Source organism: Aquarana catesbeiana, linkage group LG02 (genome assembly GCF_042186555.1).
Source record: "Aquarana catesbeiana isolate 2022-GZ linkage group LG02, ASM4218655v1, whole genome shotgun sequence".
Lineage (NCBI taxonomy): Eukaryota > Metazoa > Chordata > Amphibia > Anura > Ranidae > Aquarana > Aquarana catesbeiana.
In genome coordinates, this window is record NC_133325.1 from 339,487,706 (window position 1) to 339,501,408 (window position 13,703).

The 13,703-nt window shown below is 44.4% G+C and overlaps 1 protein-coding gene across 2 annotated transcripts in view; it reads left to right on the forward strand.

The window, feature by feature from the left end:
• The window catches only part of OFD1 (OFD1 centriole and centriolar satellite protein), a 111,199-nt gene that overhangs the window by 87,003 nt on the left and 10,493 nt on the right, over nucleotides 1-13,703 (forward strand). For both annotated transcript variants that reach the window (XM_073614867.1, XM_073614868.1), the window contains exons 20-21: nucleotides 10,895-11,034; nucleotides 11,743-11,931. In XM_073614867.1, coding sequence (XP_073470968.1) covers nucleotides 10,895-11,034; nucleotides 11,743-11,931 — 329 coding nt within the window. The remainder of the gene's footprint in view (nucleotides 1-10,894; nucleotides 11,035-11,742; nucleotides 11,932-13,703) is intronic.

Here is a 13,703-nt window from a genome sequence, read left to right on the forward strand (position 1 = left end):
TTTGCCCGCATCTGGAGTATTCCGTCCAGTTCTGGTCACCAATCCTCAGAAGGGATGTGCTGGAGCTGTAGAGATTCCAGAGAAGGGCAACTAAATTAATATGGGGACTGGAGGACCTCAATTATCAGGAACAACAACAAGCACTAAATTTGTTCTCCCTGGGGAAGAGACGCTTGAGAGGCGGTTTAATAGCAGTATACAACGCTAATCCTAGCATAAGTATGAAACTTTTCAGTCCAAGGGAGTGTAAGAGGACACACAATGAGACTGGAAGAGAAGCGGTTTAACCTTAAGCTGCGTAAGGGTTTTTTCACAGTCAGGAATGTGGAACTCTTCACCAATCGGTGGTGTCAGCAGGAAGAATGGATAGTTTAAAAGACTCTTGGACATACATCTTAGCAAAAACAATATAAGGGGATATGGGAAATTATTTTTCTCCCTTCGTCTTTCAGGACAGCACCTGGAGAGAGCGCAGCTCCACCCACTTTCCCAGGAAACACAGCAGTCAGTTTCTTTAAAGACCGGACACTTCCACCATGGCCTCAGTTATAGTGTTTCCTCCGCCATGGTGGAAGCGCTGCAGGGAGCCAGGGGTGTGCTGCGCTTTCTCCAGGTGGTGAAAGTATTTTGCATACCGGTAGAAGTTGTTTCTTTTTTCAAAGACAGCCCAGCATCCTCCCTTATGTGTGGGGGATTCTCCGGCGCCCCCTCCTCTTCATGCTCGTCGAGAGCCAGGCTACTGGGGGTTCCGCTCCTACAGACCGGCGGCATGGCTGTGGAGAAGCGAACGGCGTCTACTTTACAGTACCTCACGCCTTCCGGGTTCGGATGACGAGTGCGTCATTCCGACCGGGGGTAGGGTCCTCGAGCAGCGCGACGCGGCTTCCGGTTCCGGCCGCTGGAACGCAGGACGAGGGGGCGGTCTCTTTGGCTGACGTAATTTCTGGCCCTCACAGCGGTGAGCGGCCCGGGAAAATCAAATAAAGGAGCACAGACGCCGCTGTAGTCCTGTCAGCAATGGAGGACGATCAGACGGCAGTGGCAGGAGCAGGAGCCACACCAGTCAGCCAGGCCCAGGTAAGCAGGGACATTGGTCACTGTTTTTTTCTTACTCTATGGGCAATTGTTGTATATATATTCCCTTCCTAAAAAGAAAAAAGGGGGCCTGCAGATCACTTTTCCTGAGTACTAGAAGAAGCATAAGTGATTGATTACTTGGTTGGAAGTGGATCTGTGGGGTGATTCACTGGCTGTGGAACAAGACATAGGGGTTAAAGAGTTAACTTCCCTTGCGGTTTTTTGTTTCCTTTGTACAGCATGTAATCTGTTTTGTGAAATGTTGGTTCAGCAGATATCTTTTTTCCCTTGGGATATTTCAGAAGGCTAAAGAAAAGACCAAGCATGTCTCCCCTATTATTAAGAGGAAATGTTCGTCATGTAAAGGTTTACTGAGGGATTCCTGGACCAAAATATTCAAGTCCTGTATTGCAGACATAGTTAAGGAGGTGACTGCTCCTGCTAGTCCTGCGACTCAGCAAGGAGAATTGCTGAGCTCTTTCAGGAAGGAACTGGCGGACACCTTTAAATCCTTCAGATCCTATCTGGATAGGCGCCCAACGGCGCATAGCAGTACGGTTCCCCGTTCTCAATCCTCTGTTTCGGCATCCAGAGGGGGCAGCGACTCAGAGGAGGAAGAATGTAGCGCTTTACCAAACTCTGACGAAGAAGCGGAAGAAGTGAATGAGACTTCTTCTCCTTCTTCTAGGTACAAACTATCCCTTGAGGAGGTGGATGATCTGCTAAAGACAATACACACTACCCTTAACATCACAGAGGATAAAACTCAGCTATCCTTACACGATAGGATGTTTCAGGGCCTCGGGGAGGAAAAGCACAGAGTTTTTCCAGTACACAAGTTTCTATCGGAAACTATTAAAAGGGAATGGAAAGATCCAGAAAGAGCCCCTTTCTTTTCTAAATCCCTCAAGCGGAGATTTCCGTTTGACGAGGATAGCTCACATATCTGGAACAAAAAACCAAGACTTGACGCAGCGTTTTCCCAGGTATCAAGGAATACTGACCCGGCATTTGAGGACATGGGTATCCTTAAGGATACCATGGATAAAAAGGCGGACTTCCTATTAAGGAAGGCGTGGGATTCATCCTTAGCAAATTTGAAACCAGCCATGGCTTCAACGGTGGTATCCAGGAATCTGGAACACTGGCTGGAACAGCTGAAAGCGCATATTGAGGCAGGGACGCCTCGTAAAGATCTGCTAGATACACTCCCGGTGTTATTAAAAGCGATAGGGTATATAGCAGATGCTTCAGCTGAATCAATCAGAATGTCAGCCAGATCCTCAGCTTTAATAAACTCAGCTGTGGCTTTATGGGTCAAGACATGGACAGGGGATACTGCCTCAAAAACAAAGTTGTGTGGTCTGCCCTTTGAGGGAGATCTGGTGTTTGTCCCTGGGCTTGAAGCCATACTTGACAGAACAGCTGACAAGAAGAAGGCTTTCCCTATAAAGAAAAAGGTGATTCCGCAAGGCAATAAGAATTTTCGTGCTTTTCGGAAAACCCCAGATACCAAAGAGACAGGCTATAAAAGGCCATGGAAATCTCAAAGAGGGAGGGGCAAGTCAGGAGTACTATTTCGCCCCCCTGCCACAAATACAAAAACCCAGTGACTGTCATCCAACTGTGGGAGCAAGGTTACAAACCTTCTTTTTACAGTGGAAGACTATAACGAACAGCCAGTTTATCCTCAAGACAATTTTAGAGGGTTACAGGCTGGAATTTTCTCAACCCCCACCTGTGCGTTTTTACGTAACCCAGGCTCCCCGAGACCCAGAAAAATCCGTAGCAATGACAGCTATCTTGCAAGAATTGCTGCTACAAAAGGTGATCACGAACGTGCCTCCCAAGGAAGTAGAACAGGGGTGCTATTCGCACATATTTCTGGTGAAGAAGCCTTCAGGCAAATTCAGACTCATTCTGAACCTGAAGATTCTCAACAAAACTATCAGGTACAAAAAATTCAAAATGGACACAATTTTTTCAGTGAAGAGTCTCCTGACCCCAAACTGTTTTATGGCGTCCATAGACCTGAGAGATGCATATCTACATGTGCCAATAGCACCAGCATCCCAGAAGCACTTAAGATTTGCAATAAAAATGGGGGAATCAACCCTACATCTACAGTTCACAGCTCTCCCTTTCGGGCTGTCATCCTCTCCGAGGATTTTCACAAAAATCCTGGCAGAGGCCTTAGCCCCACTCAGAGTGGAGGGAGTATCAATTCTACCTTATTTAGACGATCTACTAATTTTTGCCAAAACAAGAGACCTATTAGTGAAGGATCTGGAAAAGACAATGAGACACTTGGTAAGTCTCGGATGGATAATAAACAAGGAAAAGTCAAACTTGATTCCATCACAGACAATACTATTCCTGGGCTATACTATAAATTCCATCCAGAAGAGAATCTTTCTCCCCCAGGGGAAAATAGAGAAGCTTCAGGGTGCGGTAAAGAAGACACAGACAAACATGCCAGTCTCCATCAGGGCAGCTATGTTGGTCTTAGGGCTACTCACTGCGACTATACCAGCAGTGCAATGGGCACGTCTACATACAAGGGAGCTCCAGCAGGCAATTTTAACGAATTGGTCTTATGGAGAGTCCCTGGAAAAATTGATAAAAATGCCTCCGCAGGTTCAGAGGAAGCTTTGGTAGTGGAGAAGCCACTCAAACCTGGACAAGGGCCTACTCTGGGGCTTTCCCTTGGAGAAAAGGCTGACAACAGATGCAAGTTCCTGGGGTTGGGGCGCCCACCTGGACGAACAGATGGCTCAGGGGAGTTGGACAGACTGGGAAGCCAGAAGATCCTCCAATTGGAGGGAACTAAGGGCTATTCTCCTGGGACTATGGGCCTTCGAGAAATTAGTCCGGGGCCATCATGTCCAAGTCTTATCGGACAATGCCACAGCAGTGGTATACATATCAAGGCAAGGAGGAACGAGGAGCAGGACCCTGCTATCCTCGGCACTTCAAATTCTAGCCTGGGCAGAAAACAACCTAAGGTCCATAACAGCAATACATCTGAAGGGAGATTTGAACCTTCTAGCAGACTTTCTGAGCAGAGAAAGAATACTAGAAGCAGAATGGAGTCTGAACACAGAAACATTACAAAAATTAATAGAAAGATGGGAAGTGCCCCAAATAGATCTTTTTGCATCCCAGAAGAATACAAAGGTAGAGGCCTTCTTCTCACTAAACAGGCAGGATCAGGCAAAAGGATTGGATGCATTAGCACATCCGTGGAACTTCCAGTTGTGCTACGCCTTTCCCCCCTTTCAGATGATCCCTCTGGTCTTAAAAAAACTGCAAAAAGAGGCCACGAGTATGATTCTAGTGGCCCCTTTTTGGCCCAAACGAGCTTGGTTCGCAACAATACAGAGGATGGCGGTGGAACCTTATTGGGTGCTTCCACTGCGGAAAGATCTCCTAACGCAGGGACCCCTTCATCATCCAAATACCGAGCACCTCAGGTTGACAGGGTGGTTACTGAGGGGCAGATGTTAAAGAATAAGGGCCTTTCAGATAAACTGGTCTCTACCCTTCTGAATAGTCGTAAGGAGGTTACCAGAGCCATCTATTTCAAAACGTGGAAGCAATTTAATTGCTGGTGCACGGCTAAGAGGCTCTCGCCACAAGAAGTTGTTCCAGTACTAGAGTTTCTCCATGAGGGAATGGAGATGGGATTGGCAGCTAGCACCCTGAAGGTGTAGGTAGCTGCATTATCAGTTTTCCTTGAGAGACAATTATCTAAGGAGCCGCTCATTATTAGATTTTTCAGGGCATTGGCCAGAGCTAGGCCAATACCTTTTAAGTTTTTTCCCAGATGAGACCTCTCTTTGGTTCTGCAAGGTCTAATCAAAGGGCCTTTTGAACCTCCAGAGGAAGCATCAATCAGGCTGTGGTCGCTAAAACTGGTCCTGTTAGTAGCAGTTACTTTAGCTAGGAGAGTAAGCGAGTTACAAGCTCTTTCCATAAAAGAACCCTTTTGTTATATTTTTCCAGACCGGGTAGTGCTAAAAACTGACCCGGGTTTTCTGCAAAAAGTGTCAACAGCGTTTCATAGGGCACAAGAAATGGTTCTCCCTACTTTTTGTCCTAACCCGTCCAGTTCTAAGGAGAGGTCTTTCCATTCCCTGGACGTGAGAAGGTGTTTATTACACTATATAGAAATAACAAAAGATTTTAGAAGATCAAATTCTCTCTTTGTTCTATTTTCTGGACCACGTAGGGGGTATAGTGCGTCCAAAAACCCCATAGGTAGATGGCTAAGAATGGCCATCAGTGAAGCTTATAGAGCTTCAGGGGCAGAGCCCCCTAAGAGGGTAGTGGCCCATTCAACAAGGGCAGTAGCAACGTCCTGGGCAGAGAGGGCAGGGGCTTCTCCGGGTCGGACTTGTAAAGCGGCCACGTGGACAAGTTTCTCCACCTTCACCCGCCACTACAGGTTGGACTTGCTATCAGCAGCGGAACAATCATTCGGCAGGAAAGTCCTGCAGGCGGTGGTCCCACCCTAGAGTAAGTACTCTTTTATCATCTCCAGGTGCTGTCCTAAAAGACGAAGGGAGAAAACCCTAGTTAGACTTACCGGTAACGGTATTTCTACGAGTCTTTCAGGACAGCGCCGATGACCCACCCTAAGTTTAAAGTTATAAAGTGTGTTATTGCTATGTTCTGCTTATCTAATTTCAGCATGGCTGGAGGTACTCTATGAACAACTGAGGCCATGGTGGAAGTGTCCGGTCTTTAAAGAAACTGACTGCAGTGCTTCCTGGGAAAGTGGGTGGAGCTGCGCTCTCTCCAGGTGCTGTCCTGAAAGACTCGTAGAAATACCGTTACCGGTAAGTCTAACTAGGGTTTTCTACACACACACACACACACACACACACACACCTTCACTGGTTGAACTGGATGGACTGTTGGTTTTTATTCAACCTTACCAACTATGTAACTGCTCTTGAACACTATTTTAGGGCATTCAGACAACAGCCCAAAAACTTGCCTGCTGATAAACTTCAAAAAACGTCCTTGTGTGCATGGACACATAGGATAACATAGAGGGGATTTTAAGGGCTGTTTAAAAAAAATGCCCAAACTCACAAAAAAAAGTGAGTTTATCAGCTTCGGTGTGCATGAGGCCTAAATGTGATTGTAAACCCTCACATATACCCAATGAAATTAATCGCTTTAGATGATACACATGAAAAAAAATCCTCTTACATAAGTTTTACTTGTTTATCTGCAGTCCTCTCTTCCCTACACCCCTTCAAAAGGGCAGAATTGTGATAAAATCCTTATTCATCTGTCAGGAGCGCAGATGAAGAGGTAGAGAGCTGCAGTTAGTGTGTGAGAGTTGATTGGAGGAATGGGACACACCCCTTCACACACAGCACAGGAATGAAGGAACATGCTGAGCTGTATTCTGAATATATAAACTGTGTGCTGAGCTTCCTCTCTCATCACAAATGTATCTCATGTGCTGGGAAAACTTCTCAGAAGTGACTCGTGCTGATAACCGATGAACAAAGCACCAAAGAGAAATGACACTTGGAGCTTTGGAGAGACATACAGTACAGATATATGTGCTTTGTTCAGATTTCATGACTGAGGTTTACAAACCCTTTAAATATTCTGATCTGATTTGATTATGTCAGAAAGTCACAAAATGGGGGGGGGGGTGTTTTAAAATGCTTTCACACCAGCCTTGTCTGCTCTGCTCAGTAGGGGATCCATGAACACATACCCTGCTGGATCAGGGCAGAACAAGATAGGTGCCACTTTTGTGACATCCAAATTCGTTAGTGATTTTTTGTCCGCATTTTCACAGCAGGCCTTTGCAGATCTATTTCGGATCTTTGGAATGGCCGATGAAAAAGGACTTGCATCTCCTTATATCAGGCTACCTTTTTTTTCTAACCTGGATTAACTTGTAGGTTTACATCTGCCCACCCATAAACTTGCATGGAGCCTCTGATCAATGTGAAAGTAAACTTAGCCCCTGTTCACACTGCCGTGGCTTCAAAGCTGCACAACTTTTGCTCCAACATCCCTGCGTGACTTCATCACGGCTTGCATAGGACTACCCCAACAGAAGTCAATGCACGTTATGTTAAAGTCACACCAAAAGTAGTGCAGGTACCTTTTTCTTTTTTAAGTCTGAGTGACTTGAGTTGCACCATTTAGAACGGTTCCATTGCCGTTAATGAGGGGTGACTTTGAACTCTCAATTTGCCTAACAAGGCGCGGTCTCTTGCACAAGGGAGTAAAAAATGCTGTTTTTTTAATGATTTGCAATGAGATGTATTGTTGTCTATGGAACCATGCACACAGCTGAGTAAAGATCAGTAATACAGCGTTTAGTACAGAGCAGTAAAACACAAATAGAAAATTTTACATGAGTGCAGTAATTTATTTGTATATGTATGTTTACTCTTCTATAAGCATGTTTATGTGAGTATATTACAACACGGACAATGAAGATGACTGATGAGCATTGATAGAAGGCACCGATGAGCACTAATAGAAGGCACTCATGGGCACTGATAGAATGCACTGATGAGCACTGATAGAAGGCACTGATGAGCACTGATAGAAGGCACTGATGAGCACTGATAGAAGGCATTTATGGGCACTGATAGGAGGCACTGATAGAAGGCACTGATGAGCACTGATAGAAGGCACTGATGAGCACTAATAGAAGGCACTCATGGGCACTGATAGAATGCACTGATGAGCACTGATAGAAGGCACTGATGAGCACTGATAGAAGGCATTTATGGGCACTGATAGGAGGCACTGATAGAAGGCACTGATGAGCACTAATAGAAGGCACTCATGGGCACTGATAGAAGGCACTGATGAGCACTGATAGAAGGCACTGATGAGCACTGATAGAAGGCATTTATGGGCACTGATAGGAGGCACTGATAGAAGGCACTGATGAGCACTGATAGAAGGCACTGATGAGCACTGATAGAAGGCACTCATGGGCACTGATAGAATGCACTGATGAGCACTGATAGAAGGCACTGATGAGCACTGATAGAAGGCACTGATGAGCACTGATAGAAGGCATTTATGGGCACTGATAGGAGGCACTAATGGGCACTGATAGGAGGCACTGATGAGCACTGATAGGAGGCATTTATGGACACTGATAGGAGGCACTAATGGGCACTGATAGAAGGCACTGATGAGCACTGATAGGCATTTATGGGCACTGATAGGAGGCACTAATGGGCACTGATAGGAGGAATTTATGGGCACCGATGAGCACTGATGGGAGGCACTGATAGAAGGCACTAATGGACACTGAGAGGAGGCACTGATAAAAGGCACTGATGGGCACTGATAGGAGACACTAATGGTCACAGATAGAAGGCACTGATGGATACTGATAGGCATTTATGGGCACTAATAGGAGGCACTGATAGGCCACATTGATGAGCACTGATAGGAGGCACTAATGTGCACTGATAGGCTGCACTGATAGGTGGTACTGATGGGCACTGAGGAACACTGATAGGCAGAACTCAGGCAGTATTGATGGGCTTTGATGGGCAGAATTGAAGAGTACTGATAGGTGGCACTGATGGACGCTGTTAGGTGGCATTAATGAGCACTTATAGGTGGTGCTGATAGGCAGAATTGATGGGCACTGATAGGCGGCATTGATGAGCACTGATAGGCAGCATTGATGGGCACTGATAGATGGCACTGATGATTGGGGCACTGATTATCGGTGTAAACAATTTACTGACATTCTTGACAGTTAACGGCAGTCCTTTCCTAACACAGTGGGAGGAAAGTGCTGCGGATAACCAGCAAGTCTGTTTACATGTGATCAGCTGATCACATGGTAAAGGGCCTCTGTGATTGCGCTGGATGCACTTCCCAGGGGTCATGCGGGAAGCGCGGTTTTGGGAGCATGTGCATGGACACCCTCCCAAAATTGGAAGCCTGGGGCTCGGTTGGAAGGGGGGCCCATCATGGTTTCTTGCACCGGGGCCCTGAAGGTTCTAGTTATGCCTCTGGTTCCTGGGATGGCGGCGTCATGTATCCCATGACTCCTTGCGAATCGCCTACTGCCGAAATCTCACATACACAGGGAGAGAGTAGCTGTCAGAATTCATCGGTGGTGTGGGGGGTGGACAGGACCGAGCAGCTATCGAACACCAGCCAATTACTGGGATTCTTAAGAAAGGGGGCGGAGCCGCATACATGTAGCGGCCCGCCCTGACCCCATCCTATTGGCTGGTGTTCCATAGCTGCTTGGTCCCGCCCACCCCCAACATCACAGATGAATTCTGACAGCTCCTCTCTTTCCCTCCACACAGTTACATTACAAGTCTGCTCAAAGTTATACGGTCTCAGCGCAGGCTACACATTATCACTATATTATATATAGATAGATATATATATAATATGAGAGAGAGAGATTGTATAGAGGCATTACTGAGCATGTGCGAGATTTGATGTTGGTGGTGCATTATGGATAGACAGCTGCACAGAAATCCAGGAAATGAACATGAGAGGGCTTCAGATGCCCACAATTAAAATGGAATCTGCCTGCTTCCAAGATCAGTAAGTAACTAACTATTTTTAAAGAAAGTAAAAGCACAAAAAATATGACATGTTATAAATGTTCATTTACAGGTTAAGACAGTTACAGAGCAGTCTTTAAAAAAAAAAATGTTTGGGGGACTGAAACTCTGCTTTAACATTAGTAAATTATTATGCGCGTGTGCAACTAGCCTAATAGTGGTACTCAGAAGATTGTAAAATAAGTAAGTACTAATAGGGCCAGAGCTAGAGAACATTGGCTTCATGCTGAAGATACTGTATAGGAGTAAAAAGGAGTCATGGTAACAAAGTCCATGCAATGTGTTTTTATGGTGTTTTCCCCCACTTCACAATATAGTCATGAAAAGGAACCTTCGTTCTGATCACTGTTCTAACCCACACTGTATCTCATTACTTTGCCAGCAGCCAAGCAAAATAATCTTTTGGTATGTCCAGTAATGTGTCATACAGAATCTAAACTGATGAACTTTTGCCTTGTGATCATTCAGATGTGTTTGTCTGCTGAACTTTTGGAGGGGTTCATAGACACTGCGATTGTCAGTCTTGCAAAAATCATCCCGGATATGCTGTATGTAGGCTCAAATCCTGTAAGGCTTACGGAAGTGTATGTCCATGGTTATAGGATGGCACTCTATGTAGCCTTGCTGAAAATATTTTTTCCTAATAGAATGACTTCTGCAAACTTGGCCTGCAGACAACCTCATTATATAAAATAACATTTAGTCAAGGGGTGTCACTGAATATAGAAACCTAAAAGGAATCTTGAGTCCTCCTGCAAGCCACATATTGAAACAGAAGTTAATGTTTTGAGTTGCTGGTTGGATTGGTTTGAGCATAGCTGCTGCTATTCTCCCACCCTGGTAGATGTAGGACCAGAAGGTAAAACAAAAACTGTCATGCACTGTCAATTCTGGTACATTTATGTTCTTTATATTGCCATGGGGATAAATGTAGGCTGCCATTGGTGGTTGTGAAAATACCATCGGACTAGCAGTCTCTGGCTTTAGTACTTTCTTAACCATTAACCTGTAGCAAGTATGCAGCAAGTGATTTCAGAACTCCAGATCCAGCTTGTAGCCAAAGGATCGGCATGACAGCCACACAGATGACACTTTCAGAAAAAAAATCAGCATCCTATATTTATTTTTTTTTGTGATGGTTTCCTTTTATTCATTGGTAACAAACCTGTGATCACTGCAGCTGCAAATTTTTTCTTTTTTTTTTTTCTTTTCAGTGAGAAGCGGAGATAAAACAGAAAATCTGAGCCATAGCAAACATGTAGAGAAAATTAGACAGAGTTCCCCTCAAGAGGACAAAGCTGAAGATCAGAGAAAGAGTCCCGAAATCCTTGAGAAATCTGATTATGAGCAGGAGGTAATGGAATCACTTTAATTTACAGTATTAAAAATGTCAAAAGTTGAGTATTCGACTGTGCGCTCTTTTGTAAGCTTAATTTTGAGGTAAAGTTTATATAAAACAAAAATGTAATATGTTGCACACTTACTGTACTGTATCTATCACCCTAGGTTTCTATCTAGATTTTGACGGCAAACATCTTAGGCCAGCCTTTGATGGATCGAAACTCGGCCGGTTCAGCAGGAACTTGCCTGAAATTCGAACTGTGTGTGGGAAGGCTAAATGTGCCAAGTTGATCCATCAATCGATAAACTTTTGGTACAACCAGCCTGCCAGGTTTGCTCGTGATTATTGCTAGCGGCTGCTATAGCCACTAGCGATAATCACTGTCTTCTCCTGAATGCACAATTAGTAAATTGTTAGCTCTATATGAGTAGCTAATGAGCGTGGGGAAACTTCTGTTTACATTTCAATGACTACTGGACATGCGAGTCACACCTTGTAGTACTAACACATAGGTTAGCAAGGTGTGAGTACGTACTCCTACCTCCTACCCTCTTGTGCCTCTAATATATATATCTGCTCAGAATGGCTGCGTGCAGAAGTGCTCAGGTTGTGTGGTGGAATGCTCAGATTCTAAGCTGTCAGATTTGCCTTACATTCTGTGTGTTTTTGATTAGTAGATGATAATATAAAATAATGTCTTGGTGTGCCTCGTATTCTAAGATCTCGGTAGCAGATTCTAAAACATCCCAAGAAGAAGAAAACTCAAGAGTAAGGTTACCAGAACAAGAAGATAAAATGGTGAGAGAGGCTGAAGAAAATGCCAGACTAAGTACTTCCGAAGAGGCAAATCCCCTGAACAAGTACATGCAGTTACTTCTCCAGAATCGAGCAGAAGAACAGCCTGACAAGGTGAGCTGCAGACACAGATACTTTGTTATATACACATACATGGTTAATGCAAAGTCCTCAATCTATGTCACTCACCCTATTGTACATTGTAGTGAGCTAGTCACTGATATAGGGAAAAATGATAGGAACAAGATGCGGCAGCTGCCATTTCTCTTCAGTGAAGCCTTGCACATTATAGATTAGTTATTTATGATAATAAGAACAGTATTCTATACATTTTAAAATCTAGCAACAATGGTGCTTTATTGGAGCAGTAAATATGCCTTTATGTTCTGTTATTCAGTTTAAAACTGTATTTATCATCCTTCAAGGGCCACAGCTTGATGCTTAAAGTGGATGTAAACCCTCACATATAATCAGTATAGTGAACAGCCTCAGATGATACACAGGGATGAAACAAATCTCCCTATATAAGTTTTACATTGATATCTGCTGTCTTCAGCTTTATATATCCTTTAGAAAGTGCTCATCCTGTTACAGATTCTCTCTTCCTGTTCAGCACTGGGAGTGGATTATTGGCATAAAGCCAAGACAGCTGATTGGTGGAAAGGCATACACCCCCACTCCACATTGGAAAAGGAAGGAATGAATGTGCAGAGCTGTGCTGTGAGACGGCAAGTTGTCTGCTAATCTATTTATAGCAACCTCCCACGACACAAACTTCAGGCTGCTTTTATGTCCCATCTGGGAGAACTTGTCAGAAGTTATTAGGCTGATTACAGAGCTACGGAACAGAAGAAACATACAGCGCTCAGTGCTTTGGAGAGAGATAAGAAAACACTACAGATATATGTGACCAGCTCAAATTTCATGAATTGGGTTTACATCCAATTTAACCTAGGGTTGTACTGCCACCCAAAAAACAAATAGACACTAGGCACATAGAAAACCAAAGTCCAGCCCCCAAGAGGCTATAGCACCTCCCACCTTTCACCAGCTCGGTTTTGCTTAGGGTCCTTAGGAAGGTGGATGTCGTTTTCCTTTCTGCTGTGTATTTTGCTTGAATTAGAAGAGGTTTCTACTAACAGCAGCAGTTAATGAATTCAGGCTGGCTTTTGGAAATTCTGGAAGTTTTCCCAGTTAGCCAACAAGCTCAGGTTTTCGCAGGCTATTAGGTATACAAGTGCTCTGTCTGTTACAGTCCTGCAGTCGGCACTGACTACGCATTTTTTTTTTTTAGGGTTACAACCACTTTAAGTACACGATGACACACACACACACACACACACACACACTAAAAATAAACAAAAAAACAAATAAGACAGGGCCCACAAGAGTAGCTCCGATCAAAAAGGAGTCACGTTAGAAACAAAATAAAAAACGTTAATCATAGGCAGTTAAAGCATAGGCATGGCATACACATTGACCTAACACCATATCCCAAATAATGCTACAGTAAGTGGATTAAGCACATACAGGAAAAATATACAAACCGCAAAGGTGCTTGAAATGCATAACAACCCTATGCAAAGCCTCGTCCTTCTGCAGATGGGCGGCGCACTTCCGCCCAATGAAACGATAACCAAGGCAGATAACTCGCCATCCAGGCATCTCTCAATGTAAATCTATGTTGCATAAATATATCTTAAAAGAAAAAAAAAGAGGGGGGGGGGGATATAATTCATGCACTGGGGCTACCTTAATTTCACATTAAAATCTGAGTACCCGATGGCTGTGCACTGCAGACTGCGATTTCCATCATTGCAAATGAACCCTGGTCATGAATGCCCAGCCCCCTTTCATCCAACCTCAACAGTTCCATAGATAACATG